The following is a 23,352-nucleotide window of genomic DNA, read 5'->3' as shown; positions in this document are numbered from 1 at the left end:
ACCTCTGGTTAATAGCTTAAAGAACCCCCTGTTCAGTCGCGGTTGGTCTCCCAAAACTCCCACTCCCTCACACTAAACTTCCAAATCTGCTCTTAAAGCTAAACTGAAACAGAAATTTTAAAAAACTAGTGAAAAATTTTAGGTTTTTAAGATACGTAGAGTAGTTAATGTAGTTAGAATCAATAGCATATTTAATATTCATATATAGTATATTAATGTAATTATTGTATTGACAAACATTTGTTGTTAATATGCGGCCTGCAACTACGTACTAGTAAAATGACTTTTGCATGAATAATAAAGCATTCTAAACAGAAACATCTTCTGCATATGCCTTGACATGTGTTTCCAAGCATGTAGATTTTGATCTTACAAAAGAACAAATTCAGATAGATTATCAGTACCTGAATACTTCTAGAGTGCTGAAAATTGAACAAAGAATAGCCTTGGGGGGGGGGGGAGGGGGGGGATTACAACATGGACTCCATACAACAACCACAGATTATATCTGACTCTTTGATAAAACAAACATGGCTTAAAATTAGCCTGAACTGTTCAAGGTGGCCCTACCAACTTTCAGTGAGTAATACCATGATGAGATACTGACAAAATGTATCTCATCATAAACAAGTTAAGCTCATATGGGGTGAGTGAGATGGTGAATGGGGTATATGGGGGTGCATACTGTGTAGTAAAGTGAGTGAAGGTATAGCTGAAGCTAATTGTTATGGCGTGTCAGCACAATGAGGATTGATTTAAATATTTATGTTCTTAATCCAGTGGTTTTAACCAGTTAAAATCCTTGTTTTAATGTCCAGCACTCAGAATACTGAATAAAAGTGTATCAACAGTTAAAACCACTCACTTATCCAACATATTGCATATATTTGATTTCATTTGGTAATTATTTTCAAAGATATTAATTGTCAATTAATATCTCTGAATTTGTTGATAGGCAGAGAAACCTGTTGGGTCAATCGTTTACAAATTGTACAACTTACAGATAAAAATTAAGAAATTTGTTAAGTTACAAAAAAAAATATGACTGTTAATCTAAAGATAAAGGTCAGCTACCTTAAGCAAATAATGAATGTTACAGACGAGTCACAAAAGGAATGGATAAAGGAAAATACCAAACCACAGCTTGTTTCTTCCCAGAAAACCAACATCAAAGTTCAAAATGAAAAGACAGCCGAATATTCCAAAAAGTCTGGGATGGAAATATGAAAATGCTGGATGAGCTGTAAGACCAAGATTTCAGTCCCTGTTTACACCAAACACTAAAAAAACAATGGACCCCAATGCAAGGAGACGTTAACTGGCTCAAGTTAAGTACACAAAACTCTAGACTGCCTTGAGAACAGAATAGTATGCGTTTTTATGTTGTTTGAATGGGGTGGGAGGATTGTTCATAGAGACAGGGGTGACATGGCTGATTGGCTGAGGTGGGAAAGGTCAGAGGTGTGATAGCAAAGTCAGGCAGGTCTGATCTGAAAGCTGACAAATTCACATATTGAAGTCGTCTTATGTGGTTTGAAGCAGGACTAAGCACTATGGAATTATTATCAAGAGATTCCTGGTTTTAAGCCCATCAGTAGGACACCAAACACAAATATGTTAGGAGGTAATCCAGCCAGCTGCTGCATATCTCTTTTTTAAAAATTTATTTTAAAATGTTTACTCCTATTTCTAATGAAGAGGTGAAATTTGTATACAAATTAATTGTCAAAGACAGCCTGTTGTACAGCCAGTTGTTCATCTCCAGGTAAAATATTTTCCATGTAACAGAAACAACTGTATCACATTATTTTCTGCTTTTAACTGGACTACTTAAAATGTAGATTCCAATGATCAGGCCTCAATAATCCTTATCTATGCACACATTAAGATTTTCACTAAGGTCCTGTTCAGACCTGTACTTTGTATCTAGATATATCCAGATTGTGTCTAGATTCAGGCGAGACGGAATAAGAATGCGTCTCCACATGCGTCTCAAGTGACCACTTGTGATCTCACTTCCCCACTCAATATTCGAATAAACACGTACATCATTTCCATTAGGCAAAGACCAAATGCGTTGTTGTTTTTAACCATTCCCCTCCATCTTTTTCGAAATCTCCTCATAAATCGCCCGGTTGCGATATGAATCATCCAGTTTCCGTTGTACTGACTCTTCGGCCCAAATGGAAATCAGACAGCGTTTTTCATGTGTACTCCATCCTCGAGAATCCATGTTGCCTGTTGTTGTGGCTTCTTCTTGTTGTTTCGCACTTTAATATGACGCCGTTGGCGCACAAATGCGTACGTACTTTCGCTTACGCAGAGGACGTCAGTTGACTAGGCGGTCCTTCAATGTGGCCCAGGACGCATTTGTGTACACACTGCTAAAAGAATGTGGCCATATGCGAACCAGACCACCTACAAATGTGGTCTGAGTGATTGGATCTCAATGCGTCCTCAATGCATCTTGGGTGCATTCACACCTGTAGTTAGAGCTGTCCACTTGTGATCGGCTCACCAAAGACGCATTTTAATGCCAGGTCTGAACAGGGCCTAAATGTTTTTAATTGAATATTACAGATTGCATTAAAATTTCTGATCATAAGGTCTTTTGCAGCATTCTTTAGTTATGCAGTGGGTCTTTGGCCGTTACTGGCAATGAAGTAATAAAACTTTCAAGGGAGAAAATTCCAAGACATTTTATACATTTGAGAGACCTGTGGTGTGGACCTAATTGCCAAAGGCATTTCTTTGGTGTTTGGAACTGGGAGAGGGGACAGATAGACAGCGAGGAAACAGATAACATTACAGTAGCCACACAGAGATAGTTTCCTGGATCAATTTACATCGCCTGTTTCTTAAAAGTGGTAATCTAAAAACTAGATATCCGTCAGGGGCCCATTCAATGGCATTGATACACAATGAATGGCCATAAACCAATGTGGAGAGAAATACTGGTAATACTTTTGTATGTAGAGCTCTGGGTTTGTTGATTTAAGTAAAAAGTTGTTGACAAGATTGAAAAGGTATGCAAGTTGGCAACCCTGAGTGCCAGTGGATTTCCTTAGGGTAGAGAGAGAATTGAATAACTCTTCCCTTCAGTACAATCCCAGCATGCACCCTTGTGAGACATAATGATATGTAAAACAACCATCTAGCAGAGCAGCTTTCACCAGGAATGCATGTCCCAGCCTGCCCTAGGCACTAACACTCTCATTTGAATGAGATCTAAAGGTATAAAAGTCTCTTTGTTAAGGAACATCCTTGGTGTCAGCCATGCCTTTTGTACCGTGTTTGCAGTTAAATGAAGGCTAGTAAATTCTGCTGAAACAATCTGATATGAAAATAAGCCTATATTTGCATGAAAAGGTTGTGTTCATTTAGCACTGACAAAATGTGTTTTATCATGAACAAGTTCTTAAGCTGATATGGGGTGAATGAGACAGTGAGTTGGGGGGGGGGGGGGGGGCATGTGGAGGTGCATGTTCTTATCTGTGGTAAAGTGACTGAAGGTACAGTATGGCTGGAGATATTTATTATGGGACCTATTCAAACTCACATTACACCAGTGCAAAGTCAGCTCAAGCACAATATTGCATACCTTACGAGTTTGTGCGCATTGAGGGTGTGTCCATGTTAGAGTATATTGCCTTTCAACCATGCACATTCATAAAAGGTGGAATATTTATTGTGCTCCATCAGGGAATGTGGCGCACCTACAAATAAGTTCAAGAATGCTTAAGAAGTGATAAATGTTTCTAATTATGAATAAAAATGTAGTTTATATGGTTATTGTTCAAGTCCAAATCAAAATTAGCTAGTAATGGGTTTTGAATGAAATACGGTTCTTCTGTAAATCTGACCTCACATCTTCTTAACTAAGGACTAGACAGGTGTTCTTTTAGTCACTTGTTAACAAATTACCTCAATAAATACTACATTCACCCAGCTCTTTGCATTTTTTAGCCTCCACCATCTCTGTTTCAAAGAAATTTCTACACCTTTATCATGACCTGTCAAATGACAGGTTTAAAATGTGGTTGATTAATACAGAATTCACCCTTTAAAAACCAATGGAATTGTATTCTGCTGTAGAATCCCAGGGTAATTGAAGGAAAGCAGAAAAATCAAAGAAAAAGAATGGTTCTTACTTATTAAATCAAGATTATTGGTCTATATGTTTTAACTGAAACAATGCTCATGATGATGACCAAGAAAGCATCTTAAGTTGCATTTTATATCAGCCAGCAGGTGGGCTAGGGAGCTTATACAGTTGTGTATCAATGATAACGTAAGCTAGACTGGCGATTGGATGTGTCAGTGAAATTTCATTGATGTTTATAATTTTGCCTTCAACCCATTTTGAAGAGACACCATTTTAGCCAGTTATCCAGCTAGCTAAATTAACTGTACCTACTGAAGTATTTCCCAACCTTTTTTTAACCGTGGCATACCTCGTAAGAATTGTGATGTGGCAGACAGCCACAAATATATAAATGTAAAAATTGCGATGCAGAGTTTACACTGGATATGTTTTTCCCCAAAATGATTCAAAACAACCAGTGGACAGATTCATTTCTCAACATTAATCCGTTTGCTGATTGTTGTCGATTGTTTGACATGGGAACTGTGATTCATTTTGCTGCCTGTTGATGTAACATTGCACTTATAATGGCTTTGCGTGTTGGAGATAAGCACTGATTCAGCAATTGTGTCTGTCTTTTTGATCTCCTTTTTGGCCACAATCTCACCACCAGAATAGCTAGCCTCAATCTGCAAAAAAAAAACATTTTTATCTGTTTCTGAGTTTGATCTGCCAAATGAATCACATAATCTTGGTCCAGTTAGCAAGCTAGGAATAATTGGTACCAAAGAAGTGCTTACATGTGCTTGGAGCCATGGCACTGGTTGGCATTAATTTGAGTGTTTCTCCCCACATAAGGCAAACCCATTAAACAAACAACAGTGATTATAGAGCTTGCTCACCAACCACAGTTTCTAGCAACCCTCCGCTACATGTTCACAGCTCCTGCAGAAAGGTGATGATTAATTTGTATTCATTCAAATGGTGACATGTTGATTGCCAAAAGTCTGGCTTGATTGAAAATTCATTTATTCAGTAGGTGAGAGTATAAGCTTTATAACGATGTATAACATATCTAATTTTGCTTTTGGAATAGCGTTTTATAGGTCAGTATAACCGAAAATTTTCTTATCGCATTCACTTACGCATTCACTCTGTCATAGCAGTAATTTTGCTGCATCTAATGAAACTTTGTCAACGATTTTTTGTAATTTCTTGGAAAATACTATTATTATTGAGGACTTCTGGGCATAGCTAAGCCATATGTTTGCTGATAGACATGTCTGACATTGTTTTCTGGAGCAAAACAGAAGCCGATAGAACTGTCATTGATTTACTGTCTTTGTCTCTATCTACTGAATACAGATAAAATGTCATCATTGCTATGTAAGTATTACTGCTCAAATATTTTGGTTATATGCATTATTTGTTAAATTGAGTCTTTAAATAGGTTAGTGGTATTATATAATGTGGATATTTCACACTGTAGCATTAGTTAGTAGTGTAATAGTTTTTGTGATGCATGCAACAGTGATGACGATAGTGTGGAACATTGCCAAAATGTGGTGGACGGTGAAAATTGTTTTCATATCGTCCCATCCCCACGCCAGAAAACATACGAGAGTACAGAGTATAGAAATACATACAAGAGGAGTTAATTATTACACATTCAGGACACTTTACTCCTCCCATGATTCCCCCATACCTTCACGGGTCTGTTGTGTAATGGAGAAGTGCAACAGGCAACACGGCACGGGTAGGATTGCCGTCCTGTACCGTGCCGTGCACCGTGCCGTGCTGGTCAATGGAGAAGCGCCATAAGACTTCCATGAAAAGTTCATTTTCATCAACCACTGTTCCTCATGAAAAACAGCCAGTTCAGCAGTCTTCATCACTGGAGCTCCTGCAAAATGTGCCATAACAACTACCCCTCTTTCAAAGTCACTGAGATAACTTCAAGTTATAGTAGCCAAATCAAACCTTACAAAAAATTACGTGTTCAAAAACCACATTTGAAAAAGTGAAGATGTGGAAATTTTCATTCACATGCATAAAAACAGGCAATCACTTGTGACATTTTCTTTTCACATATGAATATGTTAATTCACATGTGAAAATGTTACCTTTTTTGTAAGGAATGGGAAAATAAACTTGCCCTGTGTGCCACCTTCTGAAAATCCAGTGTCAAATAAAGATAAATACATGTGCATTCATTTGAAAAACAAATGGACACGCACACATGCACACAGACTCACGCACACCATACGCTGGCCCATTGCAGCAGTGCTACTTTGGTTCAGGTGCAGGCTGTCACAATTGTACAGGCTTGTACCCTTGTCCCGAAAGTCCCAGTGCCCCATAAACCTGTACCCTTCTTTCCTACACCAGGTTTGTAGCCATGTGTTATACCTCCAAATTAAAATTTGCTTCCCTCTGCTTGCACATGGTACCAGTAGTATTCCAGAAAAACTACCATGGAGGTTGTGCTCCTAATCTTTTCTGCTAGCTCCACAAATTTATCCTGCAGAACCTCAAACCTACCCTTACCTATGTCATTGGTTCCTACGTGAACCATGACCACTCGATCCCTCCCCTCTCTGGCCAGGAGCTTGTCTGTACGCTCCAGGAAATTATCTACCTGGGCACCAGGCAGGCAACACAGTGTACGGGATTCCAAACATACGATGCTGTCTAGCCCCCAAAACATTGAGCTCCCCCACTATCACTAACTCCCTTTTCCGAGAGGATGTGGCCATTTGGGTGCCCAGTAGCTCATCAGTCCTCCCATTCTCAGGGTCAAGAGCCAGATCCAATTCCTGCACGGGCTGGAATTGGTTGGACACCACATCCTCTAGAAATGCATGCCCTTTTCTGTGCTTGTGCCCTACTGTCACCCAACTATCTATCCCTGCCTGCTCTGGATTCAACCCCTTCCCAGCTGTGGCATGCACACCAATTCTGCTACAGGGCAAGCTACATATATTAGGCTCATTGTTTTCAGTTTTAAGTTTTTCAACAAAAATAAATAAATTTGGGAATTTATTGGTGTTTAGTTTGAATATTACAAAGCGAGTGAAAATTGGTTGAAAAAATAGCCTAATGCAAAAATCCAAATGGAAATCAGATCATAATAAAGAATGGTAAGATCAGGTTGAAAATTTGATTTTCCAAACAAAACATTTATAACTTGCTTACTTTTCATAGCGTAGGCCCAATCAGCCGCTTGTTTGTGCTTTCTTCACATTTTTCTCACCACTTTCTCTTTCTGGAAGCTTGTTCTCAGCCGTCCTGCATGCTTGGATAGCTGAATCACCAGTCAGAGTGCTCGTGTGCAAAGCAATTGTTGCTAACGGTCCAGCACGGAGTCCATCAAGCTTTCATTTCAAAGTCATTGAGGACTGTAATTAAAACGAGGAGTTGTAGCCTATTTGTGAATCAAAACTAAAATAAAAAATTGTTAAATGGTGCGCACAGGGAGTAAAGATTAGACAATCAATTTTTCATGTCACATAGATTAGGTGAAGAATAAATATAAATACTATGTTCAATGAATTTTTTACCTAGCAATGCACTGGACAGGGTATAACTGTGCCAGTCATTTTCACTGACAGCAGATGAGGCTTCTCTCATTTACACTGAATGATAACATTATGCAGTAATCATGAATATAACCCTGGACTATATACTGGAGACCCTGCTGTCAACATCTGGATGAGATGGAAGATCCCTGGCTTCGAAAGTGGTCATTAATCGCAACAGTCATAGTAACTCAGCGGGAGAGATGCTGACAATAGCCATTGTTTGCTAGCAAGACAACATTAACGTTAATAAAACTTTTACCCACTACATATAAATGTCAACGTCAACTATGGATTGTTGCCAGATTCATATTTGTGAAAAAGCTTCAAATATGGGATTTTGACTCTTTGATGATAGGACAATGAAAGAGGCACCTGGCAATCTTAAATACAGAGCACCATTAACATTAGGCTAGCCTACTTAGCATGACATTGGGAGAAAAGTAGCCTGTGAATTATAATGAGATGGGTACACAAATAAAGATGGCATAATAACTTATTTGATTTGATTATCTGGAAACATAGTTCGTTACAACAGAGGTAACTGGTCAAACACGGTATGTAACGTTACAGTAAGCATTGGTCAAAAAGGGTAACTGTTGCGTCTGTTAGGCTACTTAATCAGTAAAATAAAACTGTTTTTTTTTCTTCAACCATAAATGTATTAAAAGCAGTGCACTGATGTATTCAGGAGTGGTCTGTGTTCAACCTGAAAAAACCAGTAGAAGTACAAGTGAATATAACTGAGGGGTCCTCTAAATGGGTTTTCAATGGAATTTCTATTGCTTTCCAAAGTGAAAGCTTTACAGAGTTAGCAACAGTAACTAACTGGCGTGGGGCTTGACAAGCAGGGCCGGATTACTGCAGGGGCTTTAGGGGCTCCAGAACTGGGCCTAGGGAAATAAGGGCTCCTGGAATATAGGCTAATTAAGTCTTTAGAAATATTCAAAACACATTTAAAATACACATCCTGTAAATCGTCATATGTCACATAATTGTGCTCAAACGGCTAACACTAATGTCATGATTATCATACAATTGAGGCCAAAAGTTTACGTACACCTAGGCTAAAGATATTCAAACAATTGATTAGAGACAGATTTATTTCAGCTTTAATTCACTATATCAGAAATCCAGTGGGTCAAAAGTTTACATACACGGAGGTGACTGTCTCTTTCAACAGTCTGGAAGATTCCAGAAATTGATGTAATGACTTTTTATAAGCTTCTGGTTGACCAATTGTCATAATTAGGAGTTAATTGGGAGTTAATTGACAACTGTGGCTGTATTTAAGGGCCTACCTTTACAGCCACTGACTTTTTGCTCTTGATACCATGAGAAAATCCTCAGCCAAGACCTCAGAATAAAAATTGTGGACCTCCACAAGTACAGTTCCTCCTTAGGAGCAATTTCCAAACAACTGAAGGTACCACGAGCATCTGTACAAACAATTGTATGCAAATATAAAAATCTTGGGACCACACAGACACTGCATTGCTCAGGAAAGAGGCACAAATTAACTCCCAGGGCTGAACAAACTTTGGTCAGAAAGGTTCAACTGAACCCCAGGACAACAACAAAGGAACTGGTGAAGGAGTTGGAGGCAACAAGTACCAAAGTACCTACATCTACCATTAAGAGAATCCTACATTGCCGTGACCTGAAAGGCTGTCATGCAAGGAAGAAGCCCCTACTCCAAGACCGGCATAAAAAAGCCAGAATGTAGTTTGCAGGTGATCACCAGGACGAAGACCTAGCCTTCTGGAGGAGTGTTCTCTGGTCAGATGAAGCAAAAATTGAACTGTTTGGCCATAATGATCAGTGCTATGTATGGAGAAAAAGGGTGACGCTTTTAATCAGAAGAACACCATCCCAACTGTGAAGCATGGGGGCAGCATCATGTTGTGGGGGTGTGTTGCTGGAAAAGGGACTGGTGCACTTCAGAAAAGAGATGGCATCATAAGGAAGGAGGATTATAGAAATACTGAAGCAACACCTCAAGGCAAGTTAAAACGTAGTCGCAACTGGGTCTTCCAGCAGGACAATGATCCTAAGCATACCTCCAAAGTTGTAACAAAATGGCTTAAAGACAACAAAGTGAAAGTATTGGAGTGGCCATCACAAAGCCCTGACCTGAATCCCATAGAAAATTTGTGCACTGAACTGAAAAAGCTTGTCTGAGCAAGGTGGCCCTCAAACATGACTTACACCAGTTCTGTCAGGAGGAATGGGCAGATATTCTAGCAAAATATTGTGAGAAGCTTGTGGAAGGCTACCCCAAGCAATTAAAAGGCAATGCCACCAAATACTAACAAAGTGTATGTAAACTTTTGATCTACTGAAAATCTTATATAGTACAGTAAAAGTTGAGATACATCTGTCTCTTAGCTATTATTTTGAAAGAACCTCTTATGGAAATAAAGTAGATACCCTAATTGACTTAACACAGGAAATGTATGGTAACATGAAACATGTGACAAACACCCAGCCTGATACCCCATTCACAGAGACTATGGTCACTTAAGAGGTGCTGGACACCTGGAAATGAATTTAATCTGTATTTGTAAATTAATCCAATTTCGCTGCAAGATGATCAAAATTGGGGCAGAAAAAAAGACTGTTGTGAATGGTCTCCAAAGGTGTTTCCACTTGACATAATAGCTCTCATTCTCAATATCAATGAAAGGTGACCATTTCAATTGGTGTGTGAGCGTAATAAACTGAACGATTGCAGGAACAGACAATGATTAGCCTTCTGTATCCCATATTAAACTTTATGGCATATATAAAACAGATATAACAGAAATGATTAAAGGACAAAAGTCCACTACTAATAGGGCCCTTTTCTTATGCATCTGAAACTTGCCTGATATTGAAGCATTTACTAACACCCACCATACATACTGACTTATCTCTGATTGGTTAGGAGGCACTTTCTTGCGCTGGTAAAAGTACTATTGCCTGTCTTTGTTGTTTTTGTGCTGTAGGCTGGTTTAGAACTTCGGGAGCGAACCCGGGAGGGTACTGAAAATGGCAGTGACACCCCCTTACTCCACTCAACGGTAAGATCGTATCACCAGTAACTGAAACCTTGTAACCCCCACAATAGTAAGTTCATATTGATAGTAACTAAGAGAAAATCTCATAGAGAAGCTCATGCCACTAGTAATGGAGACCCTGTTACATCCTCAGTGTATGCTGCCAGTAACTGAAACCCCGCTGCCCCCACACTGCCAGTAAATCAGACTCTTTTAAAATCATAATTGTGTGTAACGACTGAAAGTATGGCAGGCATTACATGTTTTATCAAGCAGAAAGTAATACATACTTGAGTACATGTGCTTGAGTAATACATAGTTATAAGGTAGGAAGATTCCAAAATACGTTCAATGTTCAATAAACCTATTGTAAAAATCATTGATTTTGTGGCACAAACCACCCAATTCACTTAATTTAATTTAATGAGAAGTAGAGTTATTGTGTCACTCTCACAAATTCCTTCAACAGAGCGTCTTTCAGTCATATGATTATGTTTTGGTTGGCAAACTTTTTGATGACAAGGAAAGTGAGGCATTCAAGAAGCAAGAGAATTTCCTTGCAGAATTAAAGAAGAAGAATTTCAAAATAAAAGTGAGTCCCAACTTTTCTATTACTAAAAAGTATAGAATTTTAATCTTAAAGCGAACAAATAATTTCATTTTATGATTTAGTCTAACTAAATCACACTATTCTTCATAGTTATATTTTCAATGTATTCTGCATGTACCTGCACTCAGAATTTATTATTTAATGGTTTAATATGGAGCTCCTACTGAAGCCCACAATTGATTGTGAAAATCTAGTCAAAGTCATGTCAATGTGTGGATTTGTCTAATTAAAATGCACTATCCATCATGCTGAACTTATACATTTACCTACAATATCTTTCCAAATGATGTTGTTGGAACAACATTATTCACAGTTAAATTGAGCCTTGTTCATGCCCCTTTCTAATAATATTATAACTGGCTGTACATTGCAGTCTGCAAGTATATGGACAGTGACATCATGCTTGTTGTTTTGGCTCTGTACTAGTGAAACAATGAATGTAAGAATAAAGTGCTGATTGTCTGATTTAATTTGAGGGTATGTATGTCCATATTGGCTGATCTGTGTAAGAATTGCCGCCCATTTTATATATTGTCCCCTCATTTTAGGGGAGCAAAAGTAATTGGATAATCGGTTGCTAGGTGTGGAATTTGCATTTGCAGTTTTTTCTTAATATGAGGACCAAATAAATGCTAGCCTCATCAATTCTCACCTGCAAGAGCTGGCTTTGTTGTTTCTTTATTGTTCTGTATGTATGTGAGATATCTCTGAGTGAGTAATAGGCTAACAGTAGACACCCCCATGAGGGTACTTGAATGAACCCTCTGATATTGAAATGTGTCAATTAAATACATGCCAACTGAACAAGGTTGAAGAAGAGCTACTCCACACCTCAAAACCACCTTCCCTCCACCTTGCTTCCCATCCAAACCCACTACTGACACATAGCCATACCACCTCATGCCATCAGCAGCCATAACACCATGCTCCCTGCTCCTGCTGAATGGCTGAAGCTAAGCAAGTGTAGTAGTAGTAGTAGTATTTTTTTATTCAGTCATCACATACAATACAATAAATATAAACAGTCTAGACAGTATAAACAAGTCAACAATCTATGTATTAGGTAGTGACTGTAAAGGCACAGGCAGAAGCATAATGCTTATATATGCCTATCCTACATTCTTATCAATTTAAGCTACCCTCCAAAAATAACATAATAGTAAAATAAAGATCATTCACAATTCTAACCCTCAAAAATAGCTTTATAAACCATTCTTTTGAAAACCAAAAGCGAGTTACACATTCTTACATTTATATTAGCATTATTCCATAATTTAACCCCAACAATAGAAATACATCTCCTTTTAATCCCTTTTTTAGCTTTTTGTACAATAAACTTACGAACATCTCTCAAATCATATTTGCACTCCTGTATTGAAAAAAACCTTTGTACACGATCTGGGAGTGACTTTGTTTTAGCTCTAAACATAATTTGCATTATTTTATAATATATCAAATCATTGAATTTCATAACATGGGATTTTATAAACATTGGATTAGTGTAATCATAGTAACCAGCCTTATTAATAATACGTATGGTTCGTTTTTGTAGTAAGACTATTGAATTTATAGTCGTTTTAAAGGTCGACCCCCACAATTCCACACAGTAAGATATATAAGGAAGTATAAGTGCGCAATAAATTATATACAAGGCCTTATAATTTAATATATCCCTAGATTTATACAGGATTGCTATTGACTTTGAAATCTTTCCTTTAAAATAGTCAATATGTTGTTTCCATGTTAATTTATGATCAATCATTTTGTCTCAAAAACTCTTTCAATTTCAACATCACAGATTTTTAATTCAATATCCTCATCAATTTCTTTTTGATTACCAAAACCCATGAATTTAGTTTTCTTAATATTGAGAGACACTTTATTAACATCAAACCAAGTTTTGAGAATTTCCAGCTCCCTTTCAATAGCATACAAAAGTTCCTTTAAATTTTTCCCAGAGCAAAATAGATTTGTATCGTCTGCAAAAATGACAAATTTTAACATTTCAGTAACATTGCAAACATCATTAATATAAAGTAAAAAAAGTTTTGGACTAATCACTGATCCCTGGGGTACCCCACAGGTGACCTTCCTAAATCCTGACACAGTCTCATTCATTTGCACACATTGCTGTCTATTTTCCAAGTAGCTTTCCAGCCAAGAGTAAGCTATACCTCTTATTCCATACTTCTCCAATTTTCTCAATAATTGGCTGTGATCTATAGTATCAAAAGCCTTCTGTAGGTCAATATAAATACCAATAGAACACTCATAATTTTCAACTGCCTTTGTTATTTATCCTACCATCTCCATTACTGCATATGTAGTAGTTCTATTTTCCCTAAATCCATACTGGTGTTCACTCAATAATTCATATTTACCAATGAAGAGATCCAATTGTTTCACAAATAATTTCTCTAATATTTTTGAAAATTGAGGAAGAAGGGACACCGGTCTATAATTATCCATGTAGTGCTTATCTCCATTTTTAAATATTGGTATTACCTTTGCTGATTTCATATTATTAGGAAAAACACCTCTTTGAAAAGACAGATTACATATATACGTCAGATGTCTTACAATAAAATCAATTACTTCTTTAATAATTATCATGTCAATGGAATTTATATCAGTTGATGTTTTGTTTTTGAATTTTCTAACAATTTCAATTATATCAGTTTCATTTACCCCATAAAGGAACATAGAAAGAAAGATAACTTGGAAATTCAGATTTATAACATCTATTCTGAATAATATGATTAATTACTTTCCAAGTCCTTTGAATGTTGTTTTTACTCTCCTCTAATATTTTATTGTAGTATTCCTTCTTCTGTAATCTCATAATGGAAATCAATTTATTCTTATACAACTTATATTTTTCTTCACTTTCACTGGTTCTCAAGTGTAAATATTTCTTATAAAGTAAATTTTTCTTTTTGCATGCCCTTTGCAGACTTTTTGTCATCCATGGCTTTCCTTTATATTTATCCTTCAACCAGCACTTTCTAATAGGACAATGTTTGTTATATAACTCTATGAATGTGATCAAAAATGCATCATAGGCCTGATTAGGATCATCAACATACACCTCATCCCAGTTGTAATTTATAAGGTCCATCTTTAAGGCCTCAATTCTTTCTGGTGTCCTTATTCTTACTAATTTACAAGAAGGCTCACTCACACCAACTGAACATTTAACCTTTAAATTATGTGAAATCACAAAAATAGAAAGATGATCACTGATATCACTTAAAAACAAACCACTTGGTTGCTTGGTCATGAACATTAGTAAAAATGTTATCAATAAGTGTGGCACTTTCTTTAGTTATCCTACTACGTTTGTCAATAAGGGGCCACAGACCAAAACTAAACATTACATTACATTACAAAAGTCTGTTGTTAGTTTATGTTCATTATATTTTAACAAGTCTATATTAAAGTCACCACAAACAAAAAGTGATTTCTTATGACAATACTTTCCCAAAAATATCAACTATGGTATTCATAAATTGATCAATGCAAGAACCAGGCGTTCTATATATGCAACTCAAAATATACTCTTAAATTTAGTAGAATGAATTTCAATTGTCAAACTCTCCATGATATCATTAACAATTGTACTATCAATTACCTTACACTGAATATCTGTCTGTACATAAAAGGCAACGCCACCACCCCTTTTATTTATCCGGTTTACATTAAAATTGTCATACATAAGTGTGGGATTGGTTAGTACTTGGATGAGTGACCTCTGGGAAAACTAATTTGCTAGAAGTGGTGTTGGTGGGCCAGCTGGGGGTGATCTTCCCTCTGGTCAAATAATTCCCAATGCCCCAGGGCAGTGACAGTTGTGGAGGGACACTGTGCTGCAGGAGACGCTGTCCTTTGGATGCGATGTTAAACCAAGATCCTCACTCACTGTGGTAATTAAAGACCCCATGGCTCTCATTGCAAATTCCCAAGCTGGTTCTCTCAATTTGCCACCTACCATCACAATGCTGTTCAATGTAACATTATGTAAATATATAATGTGATGCTATGCGCAAGATTAAACGTTGGACTGGATCTGTTTTTGGACTGCTTCTGTTGCCGTATTTTTGGACAAAGGAATGCTGGATATAAATGAAAGGAAGACCACCAAATTTTCTACTGGGCTGTTTAACTTTTAACCAGGCTCTGATACTTTCAGCGAACATTACAGTGCATTCCAGTTTCAGAAAAGTCTATAGATTGCTAGATTCATGAAGGAACCAAAAGAGGTTATTTTCTTTGATACACATAAGGCACCCCAAAATGTAGTCAATTAATTCATGTTCAGTTTTGTTGTGGAAAATACTTGTAACTTTATGATAACTATATAATACAATTTGAACAAGCAACTCATTTTAATATGTTTATAATAGCATTGTATTTAAATTACCTTCCAAATGACTGCAAATGTCCTCGCAAAATCTCGCAGAGCACAAATTGAAAGGTGTGATTTGTAATGACTGATACTGTACCCATTAATTGTCTGATTGCAATCTACTGAGCCTACTGGCTAGTAGGTACCTACTGCACGATTTGAATAGGGTAAATTTTTTGGGCTTCATTAAAAGGAATGATATTTGCTGTATCGAATGAACTTATTTCACTCTCGCAGCATCCCTTTAAAAATTACATGGCAAAAGTTTTTTTTTGTTGATACAATTATTGGGGGGGACATGTCCCCCCTGCCCCCTCCCCTTCCTACGCCCCTGGATATCATAGAAGACCACAATAGTGAAGAGTACAATTGAAGAATACTTTCAATTGTGAAGAAAAATCGCTTTTCAACTGTTCAACAGATCAAGAACACCCTCCAGGATGTAGGTATTCATGTGTCAAAAACTACAATAAAGAGAAGACTACGCCAGCATGACCTGAGGGTTCACCGCACAGTGTAAACCTGGCGGTAAGCCTCAAGAACAGAATGGCCAGGTTAGAGTTTTCTAAAAAGTACATTTAAAATGAGATGAGATGAGTATTAACCAGTACCAAAGGGTTGGAAAAAAGAAAGTGTGGAGAAGGAAATAAACTTCCTTCTCTTCTGTGAAACATGGTGGAGGTCTTGTTATGGCTTGGGCATACATGGCTGCCACTTGAACTGGCTCACAGGATGAATTCTGAAGTGTACAGAATCATATTTGCTCAGATTTAACCAAATGCCTCAAAACTGGTTCACTTTGCAGCAGGACAATAACTGCTGCTACTAAGGAGTTTTTTAGGGCTAAAAAGTGGAAGGATCTTGACTGATCGAATCAGTCACCTGACCTGAATCCAACTGATCATGCATTTCACTTGCTGAAGACAAGACTGAAGGCAAACAACAGGAACTAAAGATGGCAGCATTACAGGCAGGGAGGATACCCAGTGTCTGGTGATGTTAATGGGTCACAGACAACAGGCAGTCATTTAATGAAAAGGATTTGTGACCAAATATGATGACTCTAAATATGGAGGATTTGTAAATAAATATGAATTAATTTAAAATGATATTAATGTGTTCAATTACTTCCTTATAAAGGGGGGGCTATCTATAAAAAGGGCTGTAATTCCTACATGGATCACCCAGTAGGGATTTATATATCCTCAAATTAAAGCTGAAAGCCTGCACCTTAAACGCATATTCATTGTTTCATTTCAAATACAATGTGCTGGAGTACAATTGTTGACCACAAAAATTGTGTCACTGTCCAAATACTTACTGCCCTGTAACCACACTTTTTTTTTATTCAGACCATTGTAGATGATGATAATGTTTTCCATGGGTTCCGAGCACCAAAGAAGATTTTTGACAAGTACAGGTACTTGCTGAAGGTGTCAGATGCCTGCAACTGGAGCTGTGAGCAGAAGGACACTGCCCCTTTGTCCACAAGGTCAGATTTATAGTCCAGTGGTTCCCAAACTTGGGTCATGGGGTGTATGAAAAATAGTGCTGTATATTATTTCTTTCCCATAGACATTCATACAACCTGTTCAACCACTGCATTACTTATATAAGAAGCATATCAGTTACAGTGAACATGCATCTCTTTCACCACAATGTTAAAAAGATTTGAATTGTTTGATTTCATTGCTGAAACATGCTTTATGTTAGGTTATGTTTTAAAAAGTGCTGGGCCACAGAAAATGCAATTGTGAATGAAGTTTGGATTCAAAGGCAGTGAAACTTGTGCTTTTAAGATACATTTGAGCAATCTGGAAAACGCTAAGTACAGGCAAGTGTAACTAGGAAAATATGCTGGCATGTTGTTCCATGAGTAAATTCAACTATGCACCCTTTAAAAGTCAATTTTATGGGTTGGACTGGGTTTTTTCAGTCTGGTGACCTTGCCAAATTTGTTTTAAGGGGACATATGGTCATGCACACACAAACATCCATGTACACATATGCACACATAGGTACAGGTGCACACATATGCACGCATACTCACACACACACACACACATGTTCATGCACGCAAACACACATACACACACAAGCACACACAAGCACATGCATAGACACATATGTGTACACATGATGACACATCTTACTGCTTACTTCTCCTCTGTGTAACTCACCCCCTCTTGTGCTCCAGGATAAGGATAGTCCACTTTGTCCTGAACAACACCTGCATTAGCTCTGGAGGTGAGAGCTGCTTCACTTTTCAGCCTGTTCAGGCCACATTCCCACTGGCCGTAGTCAGCTATTCCTGGTGTATTTATGCTTGCTCAGAAATGCAACAAGATAATCTTATCTGAGGAATCTAATTTTTATGCTGTAATACTGCTGTATTAACAGCAGTATCCCAGCAGGGCTCAGTTGTTCTTGTTGTGGTAAAATTGTTGTATGCCTATTGTTGTATGCCTATTTCTGTCTATTTATATATTAAAACTTTGACTCTTTTGTCTTAATTTATTAAGAAAACATTAAATTTGAAGACTTATTGTGCTGTTGCTATCCTGCAACACATTTTTCAACAATTCTCAGCGATATTGAATTAACAATTAAAAATAGCATTAAACAGCATAATCTTTCAACGAACAGCTGTTTGTCATTTCCTGCAGCCATAGAGCCATGTAGTAATGATACAAAATATACAAATGTCAACTGAAAAACACACATGGCAGAGAAGTGGAAGATGAGGAATTTACTGTGCTATGACGAGGTAATGAGGGTTTTACTATTAGTTTTGTTCAGTACCTTATGACCTTTGTGGCAGTCAGTCCGCCGGAGAAGTGGATTGGTCTCGACTGCGCCGACTGGTAGAGAGAGCACACGCACCTGGGTTGTGCTAACTAATCAGCCCAGGTGCGAAAGGTGTGCTGCTCTCCACAGTTTGGGGCAGAGCTCAGGAGCTCACAGAGAGTGCACGGTTCTTTATTTGAGTTTCATTTATTTCAGTTTTGTTTCTTTGAACATGATTGTGAAAGTAATCCGCCGCTGAAAAGCAGGAGGAGCTGGGCTGGTGAAAAGCAGGCCAGCTACGAGCGGGTCACTAAAGTGGTCGCTCTGTTTTACTTTCTTTTGTCTTTTTTATTTTAGTTTGTTGTTTTAGTTTAGATGTTTGTTTATTTCATTTTGTGTGGGTGCGCTCTCTCTCTCTCTCTCCATGTGGCAAGCAAGGGTGCTGGCATGTGACAACCTTTTATGGTTATCATATCATAAACTCTGGCGGCATTGAATGGATTAAATAACTTTTACTTAGTCTAGGCAATATAGTAAAATATGTTTGCTTTAATGTACAAAATTTGTGCACTTACGTTCTCTCCTGAGCTTTCGGCATCTTATGACTCAAACTTATATAGTATATATAGTACCAGCTTATTCATACATTTCATAAATAACTCCTTTTTAAAAGTGTAAAAGATGTTTGTAAATAAAACACAGTTGAATGTGCACTAGTAGAGAAACAGGCTGTCAGGTTAGCAGAGCGTTTTCTGATGACCCCCTTCCCTCCAACTGTTTGTTTTTCATTCTTTCCAGAGAACCTGAGAGACCTCTTGACAAAGAAAGTGTTTGAAACCAGTTTCTGCCTGCATGAGGTAATATCATGTATATTTATCTCTTGCCTTTCCTACCCTTCTTTAATTTGTGAAATGTTTCCTCTCTTCTGTCTTGTGTAACTTCTAATGCCAAGTGTGTAGTGCATTAATGAAGTTACCATTTATGAAAAAAACTATGAAATATGCATTCATTTATATCCACCGACATGTATACAGTGCAGGTATCACATATTGCACATATGAATTTAAGCTTTTTATATAACTTTGCAACCAGATGTTGCCAGGTTTTATCCCTGAATGCCTAGATGGTGTTTCACTAAGTTTTCACTGACTTTGCACCACAAACATGTTTACTGGGTCAAGCAATAATATTTGCAGTAAACAGACGAAAGACTCTGGAACAAAATAATTGAGAAATGTTAAAACCACTGTATGCAAACTCAGTGAACTAAAGTGATGTTACATCAGCCCTAGAAAATCCACCCACAATCTGACCATGAGCAGGTTGCAGTCTGGGGCTGGTTTATCTTCTATAGAATCCCTGTCATCTCTTGGCCAAAAGTGGGTAACTGTTGAGTCAGGAATAGTGCAACTTGATGACCATTTCAGCTTCTATGAAAAGTAAATATTGTTGAAGAAAAGACAAATTCCTTCAATAGTCATTATTCAAAGATAAAAAAGCCACCATGAACTTCAGTGGATGCAGCTACATATCACTAGGCTTATATATATACAGTACATTCAAATACAAACACAACAAATGTGTTATGATTTGCATTGTATAATAAAAAAGCCGAATTAAAAGAACCCATGATATATTCCTTGCTATTGCCGTTACATATCCTGTTTGATGACTGATATTCCTGGTCGTCCCTCACCAGATGACTAGACAGCTAAAATGTCAAAGGTCAGAACTTGACACTGTTACTTTCGCATAAAAAGGTAATGTGCGAAGCAGACCAAAAATCCCTGTCCAGAGATGTGATTTTATTTCATATAACTTTGACTATAACAATTACAGCATAAACATATCTGCTGCCTTCGGAACATCTTCAAGAGGGGATACATGATGAGGGTTGAAATGAAACAGGCTTCTCAGATCAGCAATGAGTCCAGCCTCACACATCCTGGTACATGTGCAATCAAATCCCTAAAAGCATGAGTTAGTTATATTTTTCACTGTTTCCATTTATCACTCTCATAAGCCTGACAAATCTGGAATGCTTTTTAAGTAAACCATAATACAATAATTTGCCTTCAAGATGGAATAAATTGAACTTTCATTCGCACTGTAGTAACAGGTCAGCTTTCCAACCAATAGCCTATATACTGTAATACTGTAGGTACTGTAGTTGTCACATGCTGTTAATGATTCACAAGGGCTTTCATTATCATACAGATAGTAAGATAATATGCACTGCTGGTTTACAATGTCACAGCTATATCAGGATACAGTATTTTTATTTCACACACACACACAGTAGAACTGCTGAAAGGACAAAAGAGTTGGAGTTGGAGTTGTAAAGATAATAGTGTCAGGATGCGTGGGGGGGTTCGGACCCAAATGCAGAGGAGGGAAAAACACAAAACTCCAAAATGGAATGAGAGCAAAGACTTTACTTAACAAGGGGGGAACAAAGGGAACAAAAAGCCTCGCAGGGCAACTTTTAACAAATGACGGAAAACTTCAAAACATAGTAACAAAGAAAATCCAGGAAATCCAAAAAACACAAGGGAACCAGAACATGGGCAGGAACGCATGGAGCAGGTACATGGGTAGGGGCGCACAAAACAACCAGACATAACCACAAGGATCCAGCACCTGAGTCAAGGAAGAGGGAAACTTAAATAGAACAGACACAGACGAGACACAGGAGGGCACAATGAACAATCAGGCCACAGAGAGGGAAGGGAAAACACCCAGCAAACAATAATTGGATAATTAAACAATCATACAATTAACAGGGGGGAGCAGGACACAAAACAGAAGTGCCGCCCTCTGGCGGCCCAACGGGGAAAACACCGACAGGAACACAGAACCATGACAAATAGAACCCTTCTCTGTCTTGTCAGCTTATATAGAACACTTGGACTTTCACTGGGGTGTACAGTACCTCTTCACAACATTGTGAGACTGCTCCTCATTGATTGATGTGCATAAATAGAGTATAAGCAATCTTGCCTGGGCATTTATGCATCTGAATGATTTATCTGTAAGGAATGTGAATTATTCATCTGATGATACAAGCCTAATTCATTCTCACTAATTAGCCCATGTTGTTTGTGTGTTTGTAATTGTACTGTAGACTTCTGATAGTTATAGGCTATAGGCTATAGTTGTAATATTTGTAAATATAACATAGACACTTTGCAATCATTGAATAAATGCATGGAAATGATTTATTTAGCAATTATCTATTTAAATACGGCATTGTTTCTGTAGTAGTTTGTTTGGATGACTTCAAAATATTTTGATTAAATTTCAGTTTTTATTGCTAAGTTTTTATACAAAGCACTCTGGAATCATTGGCAGTACTTTTTGCTTTAAAACCAAAATTCTGGTGTTGAGATTCTTTGAATCTGTCAACAAGACCAAGTTAAAACCTAGTATATGGCTGGACCTAACACACGTGATCCGGCCGACTAATGGTGTAACTTCATACATAACTCGGCCGACCAATGCTGTAACTACATCACTCAGTCACTCAGTCACAGACATTTGCGTTTGTAGGGCTGGCCCCGCTGTTGCGGTCCAGCCAAAAAATAACTTCACCATGTCTTTGCACCAGTCAACACCCCCATGTGGTTGACCCTGTTATTGCATGCATGTAAAAACTTTAGAAGTGAGACCTGAACACAGAGTATAACCAAGTAAACTATATTTGCAAGTGAGCTTATATTTAATAAAATGCAATTTATTGCTGCATAAAAATAGTCTGTTTTGAATACGGCTCTGCATTTCTTCTGATTTTAGTTCTCGTGAGTCTAAATGATGTGCTCCATTCATGCCGCATTTATTTCACTTATTCAATAAAATCTGATATGTATGAAATAATTTTTTGAATCATGCATGTGCTTATAAACAGATATGGCCACCTACGGATTGCAGTGTCTTCACAGAATATACTGTTTTTCAAATTCATATTTCTATAACTTTAAAAACACAAATTGGGATTTGCAATCTACAAAGTTCTGGTCCACAAAAAACAAGTTAAAGAAAATGTAATTATCTTTGGTATCAGACTAACTTGCAAGCACAACTAAAGGTGGCCATATACCGGGCTGTATTTGCATGATTCTAGTCTCAAGCCAAAATGGTCTGTTTCTCCAGAGAATTCAGAAAGGGAAGCTACAATTTGTGCAATTGGTGTCTAACATCATGATTGATTCTAGCAAGTTTTAGCTTACATGTTATAGGTCAATGGCTGAATAGACTTGAATCATCGCCAAGGAAAACATATTTCCATAAATTAGGCAAAGTTATTTCACATCAGGGAGTCAGACTGTGGTCAGGCTCATAGTATCATATGGTTCTAGCCTGACAAGTGAGGCTGATGTGGTTCACACCTGCTGTGAGCTTTTATGCTGTCAGTCTGGGTGCACTGTGAAATTATTTGAACTCGAGTGAAAGCAACTTAAAGACAGTCAGCGCGATTCACTGGCCTTCTATGGCCCTGTCAAGTGTGAGTAATGACATTTCTACAGAAACGAGTACTATTAATACTCTCCTATTGTTCTCAGATTATTTGGAATTACATGGGTGTGCTAAATTACATGCATGTGCTAAAAATACAACATTGGAGATATTTAAAAATGTATGTCCCTGCACTGATAATAGTTTTGAATACTTTATCATGGCTTAAACTCATTCATCATCCCAAGAGCCATTGCTACTGTACATTGTCCACATTAAGAACACCTACAGTGCAGTATGTAGGTATTTGGAAAGTGACATATGAGTTTAAAGTGACTGTCAGCTTTAACATTACATTTCATTACAGGCAATTAGCAGACAAAGCTACTTAGACAATT

The 23,352-nt window shown here is 37.6% G+C and overlaps 1 protein-coding gene across 2 annotated transcripts in view; it reads left to right on the top strand.

Annotated features, from left to right (window-relative positions):
• Positions 1–23,352, top strand: part of LOC118228014 (anoctamin-9-like) — a 59,346-nt gene that overhangs the window by 2,693 nt on the left and 33,301 nt on the right. For both annotated transcript variants that reach the window (XM_035419181.1, XM_035419179.1), the window contains exons 2-6: positions 10,650–10,724; positions 11,170–11,292; positions 17,068–17,207; positions 17,913–17,962; positions 19,301–19,359. In XM_035419181.1, the coding sequence (XP_035275072.1) occupies positions 10,650–10,724; positions 11,170–11,292; positions 17,068–17,207; positions 17,913–17,962; positions 19,301–19,359 (447 nt within the window). The remainder of the gene's footprint in view (positions 1–10,649; positions 10,725–11,169; positions 11,293–17,067; positions 17,208–17,912; positions 17,963–19,300; positions 19,360–23,352) is intronic.

The sequence above is a fragment of the Anguilla anguilla genome, chromosome 5 (genome assembly GCF_013347855.1).
Source record: "Anguilla anguilla isolate fAngAng1 chromosome 5, fAngAng1.pri, whole genome shotgun sequence".
Taxonomy (NCBI): Eukaryota; Metazoa; Chordata; class Actinopteri; order Anguilliformes; family Anguillidae; genus Anguilla; species Anguilla anguilla.
This window is presented reverse-complemented; position numbering and strand designations above follow the sequence as displayed.